The sequence below is a fragment of the Taurulus bubalis genome (assembly GCF_910589615.1).
Source record: "Taurulus bubalis genome assembly, chromosome: 19".
NCBI classification, from domain to species: Eukaryota; Metazoa; Chordata; class Actinopteri; order Perciformes; family Cottidae; genus Taurulus; species Taurulus bubalis.
In genome coordinates, this window is record NC_136607.1 from 10,868,298 (window position 1) to 10,885,497 (window position 17,200).

At 40.8% G+C, this 17,200-nt stretch overlaps 2 protein-coding genes across 2 annotated transcripts; one reads left to right on the forward strand and one right to left on the reverse strand.

Moving 5' to 3' along the window:
• Positions 1-859: 859 nt before the first annotated feature.
• morn5 (MORN repeat containing 5) lies at positions 860-10,352 on the reverse strand (the record flags this gene model as incomplete). Its single annotated transcript, XM_079234941.1, has 5 exons — positions 860-990; positions 7,413-7,544; positions 7,832-7,946; positions 10,034-10,181; positions 10,306-10,352. The coding sequence occupies 5 exons, from the start codon at positions 10,350-10,352 to the stop codon at positions 860-862; spliced, it is 573 nt and encodes a 190-aa protein (XP_079091067.1).
• Positions 10,353-10,696: 344 nt separating this feature from the next.
• Positions 10,697-15,967, forward strand: ndufa8 (NADH:ubiquinone oxidoreductase subunit A8). Its single transcript, XM_079235013.1, has 4 exons — positions 10,697-10,851; positions 12,039-12,202; positions 14,256-14,421; positions 15,450-15,967. Exons 1-4 carry the CDS (start codon positions 10,801-10,803, stop codon positions 15,585-15,587), a joined length of 519 nt encoding a protein of 172 aa, XP_079091139.1. The 5' UTR covers positions 10,697-10,800; the 3' UTR covers positions 15,588-15,967.
• The last annotated feature ends 1,233 nt before the right edge of the window (positions 15,968-17,200 follow it).

Here is a 17,200-nt window from a genome sequence, read left to right on the forward strand (position 1 = left end):
GTGCGTATGTTTCCTCCTATTTTTGTGGATACCAATAGATATGTTCATCCTAGTGTGTGTGTGTGTGTGTGTGTGTGTGTGTGTGTGTGTGTGTGTGTGTGTGTGTGTGTGTGTGTGTGTGCGTGTGGGAGCGAGAGATATATATTTTTTTTGTTTCCATTTTGTATTTGCCATGAAGCAGAAAGGGTGCATCATGGGATGTATTCTGTTTGTGAAAATAACTGCTGCATTTTAAATACTTGACGTCTTATTCATTATATTTATGTCCTCACAGTTGATGCTGGTTAAAGGTATGTTCATTGCCAATTCGTATAGTTTGTAATTTGTTTGGGAGACAATGGTCACATTCTGCTAATCTCAAACATTACATTTTTATCAAAATGTGATATTGACTATTGCACTTTTCATTGATGACCTACTGCAGCATGAAGCCTAAATGTATATATTTGTGTATATTATTTATATCTTTGCATGCAGGGACACCCATTGTTGAATGTGTAATAGATATAATACAAAAATATTTAAAAAATTGACAATCGGTATTAGGCTTGTGAACCTGCGGTCCTAAATGCTTCTTAGTGATCTGATGATATTAATATCAATATAGTATGTTTGCACAACCAATAATTGATCTCAAAACAACATATACATTTAAAATGATCAGTTTATTAAGTCATATGCTGCTTACATACTCATTTTAAAACACAAAGTAATGAAGATGAATTCACTGACAGTGATTGTTTTTGTAAGGCAACTAATCACAACATAAAAGAACACAGCATAAATCTACCTTTTTATTTTGTATTCATTATATATCTTAAAGATATATGTAAAACAAAACAAAAGTAGTTGTAATAAGCTATTCATTAACGCCTCCGTTGGTATTGCTGGTCTTTTCCGGTCCAGTTGCGAAAGACTTTTCACGATCAACGTCAACCTCATCCCAAGCTTTACGACAGGTCAACACTATCCAGTCATGTTCGGAGTCATCTATTGGAAAGATTTCAATTTCAATTACCGTGATGTTAATAGTAATGGAATTAATATATATATATATATATATATATATATATATATATATATATATATATATATATATATATATATATATATATATAAAACGTTTGACCCATGATTAAATGAGAATAACAATACAAACCACAGATTGAGGTGTAAAGGTAAAGCGTTTAATTGAAAAACTCCAATAAGCAGTAGCCTGCATAATTACACCACAGGTCATTTTGTGCGCGAGGCTGCGACAGTGAAGTGGCATTCAAGTCTCGGGTAAATGTGTCAAATCAAGATAAGCCTGACAATTACGAGAAAATAACTTCTCAGAGCCACTTCAGACACCAATAAATAATAACCCCCAAAAAGTGGACGCCAATTTTTTTTAAACCGAAACGACAGCCAGAGGAGCTGATAATAAACCAGTTTTTCATTGTTAAAACTGAAATGAGTAGCTAATTGCGGGGGAAGTGAGCTTTCTCCGGAGAACTCGCAGCTGCACGCACTTGAGCCGCGCGCGGGCCTCACCCCCAGGTTCCACTGCGCGCGGGGCTCCATTGTGCGGGGGGAGCAGGTCTGCAGCTCTCGGACTGATTGTGTGTAATTGCCAGGCGTCAACACCAACAGCCACTTCAAGTATAAAACACCCCGCTCCTCTCTTTCTCTGGGCCTGTCGCTCCTTTCTACCTGTTCTGATCGGGGAGGTCACTTGAACGCACCGGACACGCGGACAGCTGCCGCGCGAGCAGTCCGTGAACGCGTCTGTTAGCGGAGAAGGTAATTATTGCGGCCTATACACATCGTGACGTTTAGGATGACCTCAATTAGCCACCAACCACAACCTGCCTTAATGAGAATTAGATTGGGACATTTTCATATTTGCTGTAATTCTGCCCTCTTGAGTATAGCAGCGTTTATCTCAGGATTTATGTCATGTGTAATTGGTACCTTGGGTTATTTGAGGGCACAGGTGTTTGGTATTTTTAGGTAATTTCCTACAATTGGAGGACAGCAGGGCATTTTTGTGATTTACCAGTTTTTGCAAGTTAACACATTTCATTTAAAGACCTATCTAATGACTATTCTCATCCTTTCTGTGATAGGGATATTGTAGTTGGACTGATACAAACAGAACACATAACTAAACATCAAGTAATATATGGTTCTCTCGAGTATTGACACTTTTTGGAGAAATTCAGAACCACAATTTTCAATAGAGTGCAGCGTGCTACACTTGTTTTGGAAAGCGTTTTCTGGTTCATATCCATCTCGACTGTAGCAACCTGCATGGACGACCTTTTTTGCAACGTAAACAGGAGAGAGAGTGTGGAAGCGATAATGGCACCTTGTTAACGTCTGTTTATCTTAATCCTTAAAATACACTCAGAGGGAAAAGTGTTTCCTTCCAGCCTAATGGCTGCAAATTAACACATGCACACACACACACACACACACACATACAGACCCACTTAAAGAATAAATCTTGTGCCTTAGTGATTTGCATAAGACACGGTTGCATTCTGCTGGATATAGTATTAGTATCCAAAGGCATAGTTATGTGCTATAATCACATGTGGTTTCCAAATTCAGGCACCAAAGTGAAATCCAACGTATCTGAATGTGATAGCTCAAATAAACATTCAAATATATCTTTCTTCAATTCAGTGCGACCGGACTATAGCCATGGCTTTTGTTATTCTTCTTCTCTTGATGACATCACAGAAAACAGCGGCGCTTTTCCAGTTTCTAGCTTTAAAAGCGAGATACTGATCTTCAAGAATATTAATCCATCTGTCACAGCTCACAGGATTAACATGTGAATCCTGTTTCATGGTGATTCTTTTTGGGTTTTCTAAAATGAAAAATGAGAGTTTCAGGAAAGGCAGCGTGAGGATATGTTCCATTCCCCGGGGCCTCGGCTGATTTTATCTCCTGTGAAACACCTCCGCTGGACGGGGACAAAGGGAGGGGCCGTGGTTTGGTCACCAGAGGTGTTTTCCTTGGCAGTGGAATGTTTTCTGAGTGGAACTCTTTCTGCGCGGGGTTTCAAAGGGAAGCGGTTATTCCAGAAACAGGAAAGTGCTACAAACAATATGGCAACACATGGCCCCTGCTGGAGCTGCTGCCGCCTCCTGCACCGCTGCAACCGCAGACTGTTGCCAAGAGAGAACACACACACGGTTAACTGTGTGTGTGTGTTTGTTTGTAATAACAGAACACGCTCAATCAGTACGCGGTGGAGATTTGATTGTGCAGATGTGGCCTGTGTATCTTTCCTCTCAGTCTTTTTTAATTGCCGTTTTATGCATCTATGTTTTATATTCTACCTTCAAACTTGAGTAACAATCTTCATCAGCAATGACAAATTAAGTACAATTATGTGTCGAGAAGTTTGGGGGGTGAAGCGGATAAAAATAGCCTTTAAGAGTTGTTTGTTGATGATGTGATTCGTGTTTCAGGTTTAACAGTAATCGTTTCATTGTGTTGAAATCTGTTGGCTTTATTTAAGCTTGGCTGGTTAACTGTGACACGTTGAGGTGGTAGTAAGTGGAAGCACATGTTTATTGTAATGATCTGGCGTCTTTCTGAAAAACTTAATCATATCATAATGTCGTTCTTCAAACTTCAATAGTTGCCTGACAGCATTTTGTAATGTATGGAAGTATTGATTTGCTTGCTAGTTCATCCTCTATGCCAACTAATATGCTATTTAACAAGTACTGCAATGTTGTCTGGTGCCTCATTTCAGATTCCCCGGGTTACACCCCTCCAGTGAGAGAAGAGCGGAGGAGATGAAACACTGCAGTGTAATAAGGAATGATACATTGCTGTGGTCGTACAGTGGAGGTTGGACACTCATGAAGAAAGTTGAGAAGAACGTCAGCCAGGAACAAAGTCTGTGATCCCTGAATGTTCATCTTTCAGCACCTGCATTCACTCATCACTGACACACACACACACACACTTGCATACCACAAAGTCACACACACTCAGACATTCCTTTCTTTCGGTCTTCTGTATATTGCAGAAGGTGTCTTTGTATCCAAATGACCTGTCTGCCTCCTCGTTTGACAACTTTCTTAGAGATGTTCTAAAAGTCCACCATTTAAACCAGGCAAAGGCTGCAAACCCAGATGCACCTTGGAATTGTAGATGTGAAATAAAGTGTGATTCTGCAAGTGAATGGCACATCTTTCCTTAGATTTAATCAGAAAACAAATTTAACTCCCTATAAGACACATTTCTTTTCCCCAAACAAAGAGATATAGAAAGTAATGTTCTGTGTCTGCCCTCCGTGTAACTAACGGAGGGCACTTGTCATCAGCTATTGGTTACAAAGACGGCACAATTTTCTGGTAGAGTAATTTTGGCCAACGCCCGGTGACGACTCTAATCTGTGTAAATGCTTCCTGGTCTTTGCCCAAAACCAACAAGTAAAGTGAAATACATGGGTTTTTAAAGTGCTGAACAGGCCAGAAAGAGGGTTTACATCCCCTTTTTGTTCGTATTGTTTGCATTACATTCATTGTAATGTCTTGAGAATACTTCAGCATGTGGAAGAAACCACCAACCCTACAATGAATGGGCCTTTTGAATTAATTCATCAAGGTAAATGTAGAAACAGGATCGGTACAGCATGGATGTGTTTCTCCTGGACATCATCTGTGATGGGAGGAACCTATTTAATAATCACTTCCTCCACTACCTCCATTTCCTCCATCATGCCACATTTCTACACAGGTCTAGCACATCCATGCTGTCGGCAAGGCAGCTCCTTGTTCAACTTTAAATATAATCAATAACCTCTGGGGGAATATTAGCAACAGATCCTATTGTTTTGCAACCTGGCTTCATGCCACGGAGGGCTGTTTGTCCATGAGAGCAACAGTAACTAAGGAGGTCAGGACTTTGCAATAGGTCCGTAATAGTTTAACCTGATATATCCGAGCAACGACGTTAGCAACAGACGGTTAAAAGTTGAATCCTCTGCAGTTTGAACCCGTTCTTTGTAACTTCTCTAAATATGAGGCCTCCTCGTCTTACATCCACCAGTTGTCACGGCTACATGGGGAGCTCCTTCCTCTTTCCTTGCCGCAGCAGACGTTCCCTCTGAGAGGGTGAGTCTTCCCCGTGTCCCATCATCCCTGCAGTCCTCATCCTGGGCGGAAGCCATGAGGCAATAAATTCTGTCTTCACACCCACTCTGACAAATGTGCCTTCACCTCCCAGGGTTGAAAAATAAATCCTTGCAGGATACAGGAGCATTCTTCTCAAGAAAAGAGAAAGAGAGAGAGCACATATAGGTTGTGTATGACGTGATATGTGGCATAAACTACATATACACAACACTTACACACAAACAGGCAGGCATCGATTAAAGAGTTCCTGTTGGACTCCATATTCATTTAAAAAAGTCAGAGTATTGTTGGAGAGCGTTCAGTTCCGCTTCTTTTTCATCCCAACTTCCCCAAAAAAATCTTTCCTCTTGTTCTCTCTTTCTCTCTGTCACTGATCAATACCAGAGCTGTCTTGAAGATGAACAACCCGCATAATGGAAAAAATCCCCAAACATATTTTTTGTCTGCTTACACATGCACATCTGGCGAGGATGTCGATCTTCTCCTCTCTCTCTCTCTCTCTCTCCACATATGTTAATGAGATATGTATGCTTGTAAAACTAATCGAGTTGCAAGTAGCTCATCTGAATACAAATGGTCTTCCAAAAAATATGTTTTCCCCACAAGGACCTTGTGAGTCATACTGCCAGGAATCATATATTGTCACAGTTCTGCATTTTTTAGGTAAAAAACTGTAAGAATCATCCGATGAGGAGCCAGACATTGACAACGCACTGTGACAGAAGTACAAAATATAGCCTGATTTGAATGCTTCCTGTATTATTAAAAGCAAAGGGTCCTGTACGTTTGTACAACACCCCCATGCATGTATCTGTGATCAAAGCAGATGGGGCCCTGTCAGTAAAAAAAAACCCGGTAACATCAAAAATCTTCGACACAATAAAACTGGACCAAACCGTAGTGAGCCAAAAGATGTGTTTTTAGAATCGCATTCATTACCCGCTGCCTAATTCACAACATTGTCCATTGGTGTGCAATTATAGGAGACATGACGAGCAGAGGATGTCAGAATTTGGCAATTCCTATCTGGACACCTGACAGATCACATACACTTCAAATCAGGAGCTCCAAAACTGGGCACCCATTCAGTGGAAAAATGTGTCTTGAATTTTCCACTTTTGACAAATAACAAAGGGGGGGGCGGGGGGGGCGTTGCAATAGCCAAAGGAAGCGTGCTTATCAGATGACTTGTAGCAATAATCTTCCATCAGAGAATCCAGGGATAATCCATTTAACATCACTATAGGTTCATTGCTATCAAATCTTTCCCATATGTCGATATGCTCTCAGAGAAGCAGTTATTTAAAAAAAAAAATGGGCAAAGACAAAGGGTCCTGCCTGAAACAAATTCAATACACAAGCTGTTGCATGTTTCAAATTATTTTCAGTAAATTCTTTTCTGTGGCCTGTTCTTAGAAAGGTAGAGTCGTTGAAAAGTAGACATAATTTTAAACAGAGCTACTATCTTGTTTGACAAGGCAGCAAAATTAGCTCCCTCAGTACTGACTTGGCTGGTATTGAGGTGTAGGCCTGAGTGAGCATTACTTTCAAATCAAACACTGAGTGTGGCATTTAAAGAAACAAACAACCCCAATACATTACATTGTCCACTCTACCCTAGAGCCGTGTGCCTGGTCATCTTTACTTTAAGAGATCATCTCCGGCAAAGCCCTCAAACAAACCATTGGCTTGACCATAGGTGCATACTGTACGACAGCACTAAAGCAGGCTCTGGAAATACACCGCTGTTGATCAGTGGCACTTCTATATTAAGTTTCTATACAAACACATTTAACTTACAGCAATCTATCACTGCCAAGGGGCTTTATTGGACCAAAAGCTGTGTAGATTTCGGTTTGCTTTTGACTTTCATCTTTCTCGTTTTCTTTGGCACAAAAGGCTAAGATGCCAGGATATTACTCCACACTCAGATGGAGCCAATTTGGCCGCAAATTAGTGGAGAAAAAATGAAACTAGAGCAAACTAGAGCGAAGTAAGCTGTGAGAAATGGAGGTGCACATTTGATTTATTTGATGTTGTCAAATTGTGAGTTTCATATCTGGATTGGGGTACTTTGGTTCACCTCACAGTAAGTACAAAGTTCACAAAATATGTCCAGGTACGAAGGTATCCACTGTTTAGTGACAAATGATTGTTATTATGAATCAAAGGAAGGGGTTACATGTCAGAAGACACACCTTCTGTAAGCCAGTCATCTTTGGTGTCACAGGGCTACAACAGTGGAATATATATTTACGGTCTTACCTGCATTCCTGAGGAATCTGCCAGTGTGGGAGGAGATGACTCTGGTATTGGGGTCATAGAAACCATCCCCACAATCGTAGCATCCATCAGGAATGACGCGTGGCGGATGCAGATCAGTTAGCTGAGATTCTCCTGTATGAACAAAACAGTTGTTTTGTATTAAACGGCGATCTTACAGATCGTTATAAATACTAACACAAGTCCAAATTATGATGATGCTGTATTTAAATACCAGCCCTTTCTGATGGCTTTCATCTAAGTTAAAGTGTCTTGTGATTTGCTCATACAAGTAAAATTCTAAAATCTTGAACATGGTTTAACTCAAAAAAGATGCCACGCCAGCTTAGTTATCGTGCTGTTTGAGACACACGTCCAGTACAAAAATACAGAATAATGTAAGCAAATAAATTAATTGCAACCTGCAGGTCTGAGTCCGTTGCACCTCTCACTGTAGAAGCGCCTGTCGTAGCCATTACAGTAGTCCCAGTCCTTCTCCTGGTACTTCAGACCATCAGCAAAGGTATATAACCCATTCTGAGGAAGCACAATGGGGAAATCAAATTACAAAGAAAATGTCCCTTACCTCTATGTTGTGATGAAATGGAGATAGCTTAAATGTCCTATGCCATAATTTCATGATATTTACATCTTCCACCACCCTTATACAACAGAGTTTCATTTGCAAAACTCAACAGCAGAAACAATGTTACTCAAGACAATCCACAGACCTCCCTGTTGCCAGTTTTCTTTGGGGACGAGTCTTTGGCAGAAAGTAGCTCCTGTGAAAACTGTTAAAAGAAAGGTCTGGAGGTGATCCTGTCCTACGCACCCAAGACATGGTCCACGTCTGGAGAACCACATTGCTGTTGAGGTTTTCAAATGTTTCTTTTCAGTGCTTTAAGGACCACAAAATAATTGTAATTGTCTTCCATTGTCTTTGGATTAAGGCGGAAATCGTAGAGAGGGATATCTCAAAACCTCAGCAGATATAAACCCAAACTGTCTGCATAGATATAAACCATTAGGAGAAAGAGGAAAAATATGTCCTTTGGGCAAACACTTTGTGTGTGCATTTGTGTGTGTGTGTGTGTGTGTGTGTGTGTGTGTGTGTGTGTGTGTGTGTGCGTGTGCGTGCATGTTTTTCTGAGGAATGATATAACTGTTATTGAAAAGGAAAAATAAACATACATTGTTCAGCAATTTTGCAAAATGTGGACGCATTACAACATTTTCACTGACCATTTGCAATCATGAAAATGCCATTATTTATTTAAAAAAAACATTTTTGAGTGATATTCGGCTGGACATCAAGAAGAGAAAACCCATGTTAAAGGGGGTAATTTGTAATTTTGACAGCTGGTGTGAGAACATAAACTAGATTCAGCATTGTCTTCTCTATAGACCTTTCTTACGGCAGACATTTAGACTGGTCATTGCTGGGGCTGCACAGGGTTAAGGTATTACATGAAAGATGCTACAGCTCCACTGAAGAATATCAACCCATATCAGTGAGCCAGCATGCACAGTACCGGGGTCCGGGAACACCTGTGGAACTCAGCCTTGGTCATCGGTATTATTTACAACTGTGCGTCAATATGTCTGCAGTAAAACCAAGTTTACTTGCATGAGACAGTTACAAAAAAACAACAACATTTATATTGAAACATTACTTACTAGAGTGTATTTTAAAGGCATCTCATATATTAATATACACTGTACATCTCAACATTTTAGGATCACAACCCCTTCAAATGCTTGTGTAATTTGGTTGATAACATATCCAGGGTCCTAAACCCTAAGGGGGAGAAGCATTATTATGGGGCATAGACTGTATTTAAGAAGTGGACGTAGTCATCGTGACGTCACACATTGGTTTGTGGACTGACGTTATGAAGCCACGAGTTCGGCATCTGAGAATACGTCTGTCATGAAAATCATGCTGTATTGAAGAAGACTTGCAACTAGCGATTGAGACCATATACTAATGTTAACAATGTTTACTGAGGGAATAAATCAAGTGAGAAGTAGAGTAATTTCCAAATAGACTTCTATACAATCGCACTTCTTTTTGCATCCGGAGGAGTCGCCCCCTACTGGTCGGTAGAGGTAATAAAAATGTTATACAGGTTGACGCCTGGAGGGGAGAGGTGCAAGTTGACCTATAATCTACCAGATATCATGTCCAGTCTGAATGGTCTGTTTTTAATGGGAATGGGTTTTATTGCGCTAGCATGGATGCAGGTGCAGGTGCAGGGTATAGTCTGGGTCACGGTTAGTCATGATTTAGAACTGCTATAATTCCACATAAGCCGCAACTGAAATGATGATAATAATTGGAGTGACCGCTGTTGTGGCGAAAGCCCATGAAAGATTGCATCGGAGCAGAAGTGAAGTGAATGTTTAAAAAGAAGAAGAAGAGAAACCTAATAACTACGACAATAATGGTGAGTGATTGCTAAAAGGGACCAGATGTAATACCAACTATAACCAATGTGAAACACACAGTCAAGCATGTGGATGCATATATTCTGACACACACACACACACACACACACACACACACACACACACACACACACACACACACACACACACACACACACACACACACACACACACACCTGTTTAGCTTTGCCGTTTTCCCAGGTGGCCTCATATGTACTTCCATTTGGAAAGTGTAGCACTCCTTTGCCATGAAACATCCCATTTTTCATCTCTCCCTTATACTTGGTCTCTGTGGGAAACGTGTACTCTCCTTTTCCATGCATCCTGAGGTAAAACAAGAGGTGGTCACGTAGTGCATTTGATCGTCAAAGCAAAGGTAAACTGAATCCACCATGTTTCATTCATTTAGTTATCCTGCTGTCTTTATGGTGATGAAAAATACATTTACCTGCCATTTTTTGTTTCTCCTTTATAACTGCTTCCGATGAGCTCCATTACTGCGTTGACTTGAAAAACTGTCTTCTCAAAATCAACAAACAAGCACAATACACTTTGTTTTATCAACTGGGCAACGGCGCAGAATGGCTAAGTGTCTCGTCTCCATGGCAACGTGGCAACAGTGCAGTTAAGAGATATTCATCGTTTGTCACAGTTTATTATTTCAACTTTCTCGATTTGAAACAAAAAGAGACAACACAACTAACACATGTATCAACACTTTAACAGCTCCTTTATTCGTGGACGTGCGCGCGCATGGCACAAGCGGTTCCGGTAGTGTCCGCGCTCTCGGTTGCGTCATCAGAACGCGCCTCCTAGCTGACAGCCCGCTGTAAACCAAACTGACCTTCCTCACGGCCTCGTCGCTCGTCCTGGAGACAGACGAGGACCTTGAATGTTTTGCATTTGATCTTCTGCGTTTGTTTTACTGTACAGGCACGCAGCCATGTCCGCGCCAGTGGACATGCCCTCCCTTCAGGAGCTGAAGGTGGACGAGGTGAGCAGCGGGGGTTTTGTTTAAGCTTGACTGGAAAGGATAGCTAGCAGAACATGCTAGCTAACCAGCCGCTCGCTAACGCTAACTCAGTCCTTCATAACTTTTGCCACCGGTGTACCCTGCCTCTGCAATGATGAACGTTAGTTAGATAATCTAAATGTATAATCAATCCACCCGCATTAATTTTTCTGAAAGCAGCTTAAGCTCGTGAATGTATCTACCTTGACAACATTAACAGCGTTAACGTTTTTATTAACGTTAGCTCTCTTTATAGCCCGCTTTAGCTCTTTATTTCCTTTTGGTGACAGTAACCTCACGATGTCTGCCCCTAAACAAATCTGTCCGGTTTATGCCAGCAGCAGTGTTATTTGACACATTGATCTTGTCCTTGGAAGTCAGGTGTTAGCTGGCAGCACCTTGTTGTGTCTTTTCCGACACTAATATGGCGACCTCAATGCAATAATAAACAAAAGTCGTGCAGGTACACGTTTATTTTAAATGCAATAGATTTAGAATTGCACTGTAATATTGGACTTTATGCTGTTGTATATTTGAAGCGATGTTGTGTTGCCAAGGACATATTACATTATTTTCCTTTTTACTTATGAAGATAGTAAGTTAGCTTTAATTAAATATACTTAATTGTATTCACACATTATGCATATTGATTATAGTGTATGAGATTAGACTTTGCATAAAGTACAGTTTACATTTTTAAAACATTTCCATCATATTTGTCCTGAAATTACCATTAGAGGTCAACACAATCTGGCACCTGGCAACACTCCTGTAGTTATCAGATAATGTAAAGAGATGCTGGACAGAGTAATACATGGTTGTCCTCAAAGAAATAGCTCAAAACTGATAGCTGCAACAGTCTATTTTTCATTTTTGCGGTTCAAAATCAATAAATACAACAAAGCAGGCTTTATGCACTTTTTCAAGTTGCACTTTTCCCTATTTTAGCTAGCCTAGCAGTTTAGCTGCTCCCAGTTAGGCTACACATTTACTGACTGTCTCTGAAATGGATGAACACTAAGTTGATCCCCAATATTCAGATTCAAACACATTCTTTATTTTTAATGGAACACATGTCAGGATACACAACAATATTCCTGACTCAAAAAAATGTCTTAAAATGTTTTAGTGTATCTACTATTTTGTAATTATGATCTGTTTTGGTCCAGATCAATGTGTCCTCTGCAGTGCTGAAGGCAGCTGCCCACCATTATGGCTCCGAGTGTGACAAACCCAACAAGGAGTTCATGCTCTGCCGCTGGGAGGAGAAGGACCCCAGAAAGTGTCTAGAAGAAGGAAGGAAAGTCAACGAGTGTGCACTCAACTTCTTCAGGTAACTCTCACCCTGGCTTTTAAATAATTTTGGCGCCAAATACTCATGGTATATAGAGACACAATGTCTGAAACAGTCTTTCAAGAAGGTTTATACGTGGTGTGTCTTTTCTAGAGATTCAGTACAAAAGAGTAATCAGAAATGTAGGTAGCAGTACATATACTAGAAACCTAGTGATTCGGCAGAAAATGTACATACAATATAGACACAATACGGGCATCTGCAAATGTTATGGTCAGCGAGTGATTGAAGATGCGGCTGGACTTTGGAGCCAGCTAGAGGGTGCCGAGTTTGAGAGTCCTTTTGAAACTTTGGTCAAAAGAGGTTTACAGCAAGTTTTTGCATTTTTTTTCCTTCTGTGATGGACATATGGGTAGAACATGAGCCCTGAGGTTGCAAATACTGCTGTTGGACAGCTGTTCTCCTCGGGGTTACAGCTGTTAAGTTTACACAGTTTCCTATCCTGCAACTTGTCCTGGTAATAAGCTTTCCATTCCATTGGCAATTGGCGGAAGTGTGATGCAGATGCAAATGCCAGTCTTCTCTTGCCAAGTATAATAGCTTGCTATTTAACGCTATTTAAGGGTAGGAAAGAAAGCGTTGGGAGAAAATTAGGTTCCGGTGAGTGCACCATCTGGGATGGAGGTGAGCAACCAGATTTTACAGGAAAAGATAAGGGAAGTGTAAGATAACTTGGTCGTTCTGGTACAGATGTTTATAGCACATCTGTCCTTGGCTTGTTCAGTGTTTGTACTATATGTGCTCTGAACCTTAAGTGGCGAGTATTTGTGGCTGAATTTGAAGTCTTCTGATTTTCTTGTTTTTAAGAAATTCCAGGTGAAATGGTGTCATTAATGTTCCGATGTGTATCTTAATGGAAGGAAAGAGGAGTGATTATTTAACAGAATTTGTGAATGTGAATACAAGAAGCATTCTCCTCAATACCCCGAAAAATTCGGAAGACAAATTAAGAAAAAAAAACTTTTTCAAACATGATTAAAACCCTGCACAGTGGTGTAGTCTATAAGTAGACCCAAGCTCAATGCATGAGTAGAAAGGACATCTCCATGCTCTTTTTATGGTGAGTTTGTGCCTCATGCCATGACAAAACTGAATTTTTTAAGAAAGGAGAAAAATATGTACATCTATTTGGTCAAACTTTAAATAACTTTAATGGACACAAACACAGAAGTAGCAACGACATCTCAATGTAATTTCTCTGTGCTATGTTTTTAAACAGTAATCTGAAAAAGAGTATCAAAGGGTTGTTCATTTTAAAACATGAACAAGTTAAATACAGAGTTTATTGTGTCTATAAAACTGCCCTTGGGGGCTATTAGGGGAAGTGGTCTGGGGTTCCTCACTCTGAACTGCTGGGTCTGTGTTTACTGAACGTTTTGGACTGAGCTTTGGTTCTATCCCGATCTGATGCCCATACAGCAACTAAGATACTTTTGTGTGTGTGCCTGTGTGTGTGTGCGTCTGTGTGTGCCTGTCTGTCTAAAACAGATTGTGTTTCTGGTTCTCAAAAACACATGCCCTCTAATTTATAGCTGAAACAAACAACCGACACTCTGACCCCAAAGATAAACTGAGAGTTACTGTGAAAGAGAGCAATACCTATAATTATTATAATGAGGAAAGATTTGAAAAGCTGTAATTGCACCCAGGACCTGGTTTGATTCTTAGGTGCTTCTGGCAACTGCCAGCAACCTTTTAGAATAACTTTATTCACATGATCAGTTCAGAAAGTTCTTGTTATGCAGACCTCAGATACCTTTTTGTCGTAAACCAGAATTTATTGGAAGTCTTTGGCATGGGTACAGTGTGAATTTTCAATCTCAGCAATTCCGTAATCTTTTCAACCCTTATACCAGTTTTCCTTCTCACAATATCAGTCACAATATATTTTTAAACATATTAATTTGCATTAGCTTTGTTAAGGTGAAGAGTTCCAGCTCATGCACAGAAACAGAGTTTTCTGGACTTTTATAATTTTCCCCGTGCATATTTTATTCTTATTTGAAATCTCTGTTTGCACTCTTCCTTATAGGCAAATCAAGGGAAGCTGCGCCGAGTCCTTCACGGAGTACTGGACCTGTCTGGATTATTCAAACTTGGGGGAACTGCGGCACTGCCGCAAGCAGCAGCAAGCCTTCGACACTTGCGCCCTTGATAAGCTGGGGTGGCAGAGACCCGCGCTGGGAGAACTGTCTAAGGTGAGATTTATGGGGGATTGACTGCATTGACAATGTGAGCAGCTTGTCTGATGGGCTCTATTCTGGCTGATTATGGGCTGTGAAAGAGGCTCTGATTGCATCTGCGTCAGGGTCTCATTCAGCTACAGTTCTGAGCAGACAAATCACGCATTTCATGTTGCTTTGCTTTGTTTCATCAAATTGCCATTTTTAAGGGGCTTGCGTAGCATAATGGCAAGCTTTAATTAGGTAGCAGCAGTCAACACAAGACCCATAACTGATCTTGACAATAGATTTGTAGACATTCAGTTCAGTAGTTTTTGAAAAGACATATGGGTAAACCTGGGAGGGTGTGAATGGCTGTAATCAACTCTTTTTTTGCACTTGCCAGACAACAACACATGCGCAGGGAAACAAAAGAACAAAAATTTGACTTTATATCACTTTACCTGTCAATCACAAGGAAGCAACTCCCTAAAGCATACCTGGCTTTATGCTCTATTTTACTCTAAATGAACCATAATTTACGAACTGAACATCGTGTTGTATTGAATAAGACTTAAAACTAGCTATTGACACCATTAACTCATGTTAAGAATGCTTACTAATAAATCAAGTGTGGGGTCATTTTCTCATAGACTTCATTCAATCAGCCTTTTTTTGGAATGGGAGGAGTTGCCCCTATTGGCTGCTGCACGTTATTTACACAGTTTAACTATCGAGATCTAACAGCTAACGTTAAGAGAGGTTCCATTGAGTTCCAATAGGATGTGTTCATGCTCTGTTCAGGAGCTGTTTGGAGACAAACTTGAATAAATACAGCTGTTTGAAGGAGAATTGTTACAGCAATGTAGAATAGCTAAAGACGGATTGTGACCAGTTTAACTTCCTAACATTAGTCTTGAACCGCTTATTTCCTAATCATTTGAATTGTGTGTTTTTATGCAAACAAAACACTCTTGATGACTGTTAAAAAAAAAAAAAACATTTCGGAGCGTTTACACCGACTTAAATAAAGAACATGATGCATGTGTCCTTTTCTTTTGTAGGTGACCAAAGTGGCGACCCAGCGCGCCCTCCCTGAGAACCCCTACCAATCTAGACCACGTCCTGAAGCCAACCCAGCCATTGAGGGTAAACTGGAGCCTTCCAAACATGGCAGTAGGTTATTCTTCTGGAGCTGGTGAGGCAGCTCCAGAAAGTCAGTCACCTTTCCAAGCCATGGGCTCTGTCCAAAAACATCTCCCCTACGTGTGATCATTGATACATCGGCAATACTTCAAAAGATTTAAATCTCTCTGGAATACGGATCCTAGTTTTGGCTCCTTTTTCAATGATTGAGGTCCACGAGTTGGTTTTTGGATAGAGCTTATGTCCCAACAGTCTTTTCATCAGCTGTACCTCCGCCGTCGTCAAACAGTTTGATAAAGGAAGCAAGGAAAGATGGATATCGTTAACAAAGTCCATGAATACAGCTTTCTCGCCCACTTCTGTAAATGTAATGAGTGAACAAATGCAACATGCTGTTATTGTTGTCAAATAATAAAAAGATGATTATAATTCTGGATTTCAATGTCTTTATTGATCTATTAAAAACTCAGATGCCTTAAAACAGAATACAAAGATGTGTGTCAGAAAGATCAGCTATTTGAGGTTGTGTGTTGCCAGACGCAGTTCCTTCAATAACGTCAAATTGTAGGCAACGCCATCGTGTTTGCACATCTGTGTTTTGTCAGAGTGTGTATTGTCAGACATATGAAGGGTGAGGTTGGAGGTCAGGGTTCAGGGTCATTACCTGCAGCCAGAGAGAGCAGCTCCGGCTTCCTCTTTTTCCTGCCAGCTCACTTCCTGCCTCCGACCTGGACTGGAAGAAGACGACGGGAGTCATTTCAGAGATCCACAGTAAAGCGTGTACTGGTGTCCTTCATTCAAAGGAGATGAGAGGCCAATTCAAAGACATGCTGGCCTGTGGAACATAGTGGACGGTGCCAATGCACGCACACACACACACACACACACACACACACAGACATCCACTCACGTACTGCCAAGAAGTTGAAGTATAAGTTACCATAAATGCTCAGATTTTGTTTCAGCACATACGCTGTTTAAAAACTACACTACTAGTCGAAGGCGGGATTTGATTTGCTCCACTGTAGTCGTCAGGCAGGTTGAGTCTTTAACCCATGTGCCATGTGGTTGATTTCTTTGGGGACCAGTAATATTGCCTGATTTGACAGCTTTCTCATACTCAGGAGCAGGGATGTAGCCCTCGGGTGTTTGCTTATGTTGTAAAAACATCTTGTTTCAGTGCACCAAAAGACCGACTTGACTTATGGCTCAGAGGTCGACGGCTATCTTTTGTCGGTCACTGTGATTTTATACAGAATATATACAAATACACTTTGAGCTTTTTTGGGTTTGCTTACTCTAGATGGAACATTGATATAATTTCTGTCGAATGTGTTTTCTAAACTACACGTCTGCAACATTTTTCCCACAAGTTTCTTTTCATCCTACAGACAACCTTTCAACACAGTCACCAGCGTACGGCCAAAAAGAACCCTATATTTTCAGTGTGTACAGTGTAGCTTTGTGTGTGTATGCAGACATGCGTGTGCACGTCTCCTTGTTTCTACAGGGCGGCACTGATCGTTGCAGAAATCCCCTCGTAAGGTGTGGTCTGGACCTGTGGCTTGCACAGGAAACCCCTGACAGACCCTCGTCTGACCTGGACAGTAGGACAAAGGGAGGAGGGAAGGAGGGATGCAATGAGGAAAGGAGGCGTGGACTGAAGGAA

What these genes read in the sequence shown, in the direction of transcription:
- ndufa8 (XM_079235013.1), top strand. Translation starts at nt 10,801, where the DNA reads ATGTCCGCGCCAGTGGACATGCCCTCCCTTCAGGAGCTGAAGGTGGAC. An exon ending in AGGAGCTGAAGGTGGACGAG is followed by an intron (nt 10,852 to 12,038) that starts GTGAGCAGCGGG and finishes GTTTTGGTCCAG; the next exon opens with ATCAATGTGTCCTCTGCAGT. An exon ending in TGTGCACTCAACTTCTTCAG is followed by an intron (nt 12,203 to 14,255) that starts GTAACTCTCACC and finishes TCTTCCTTATAG; the next exon opens with GCAAATCAAGGGAAGCTGCG.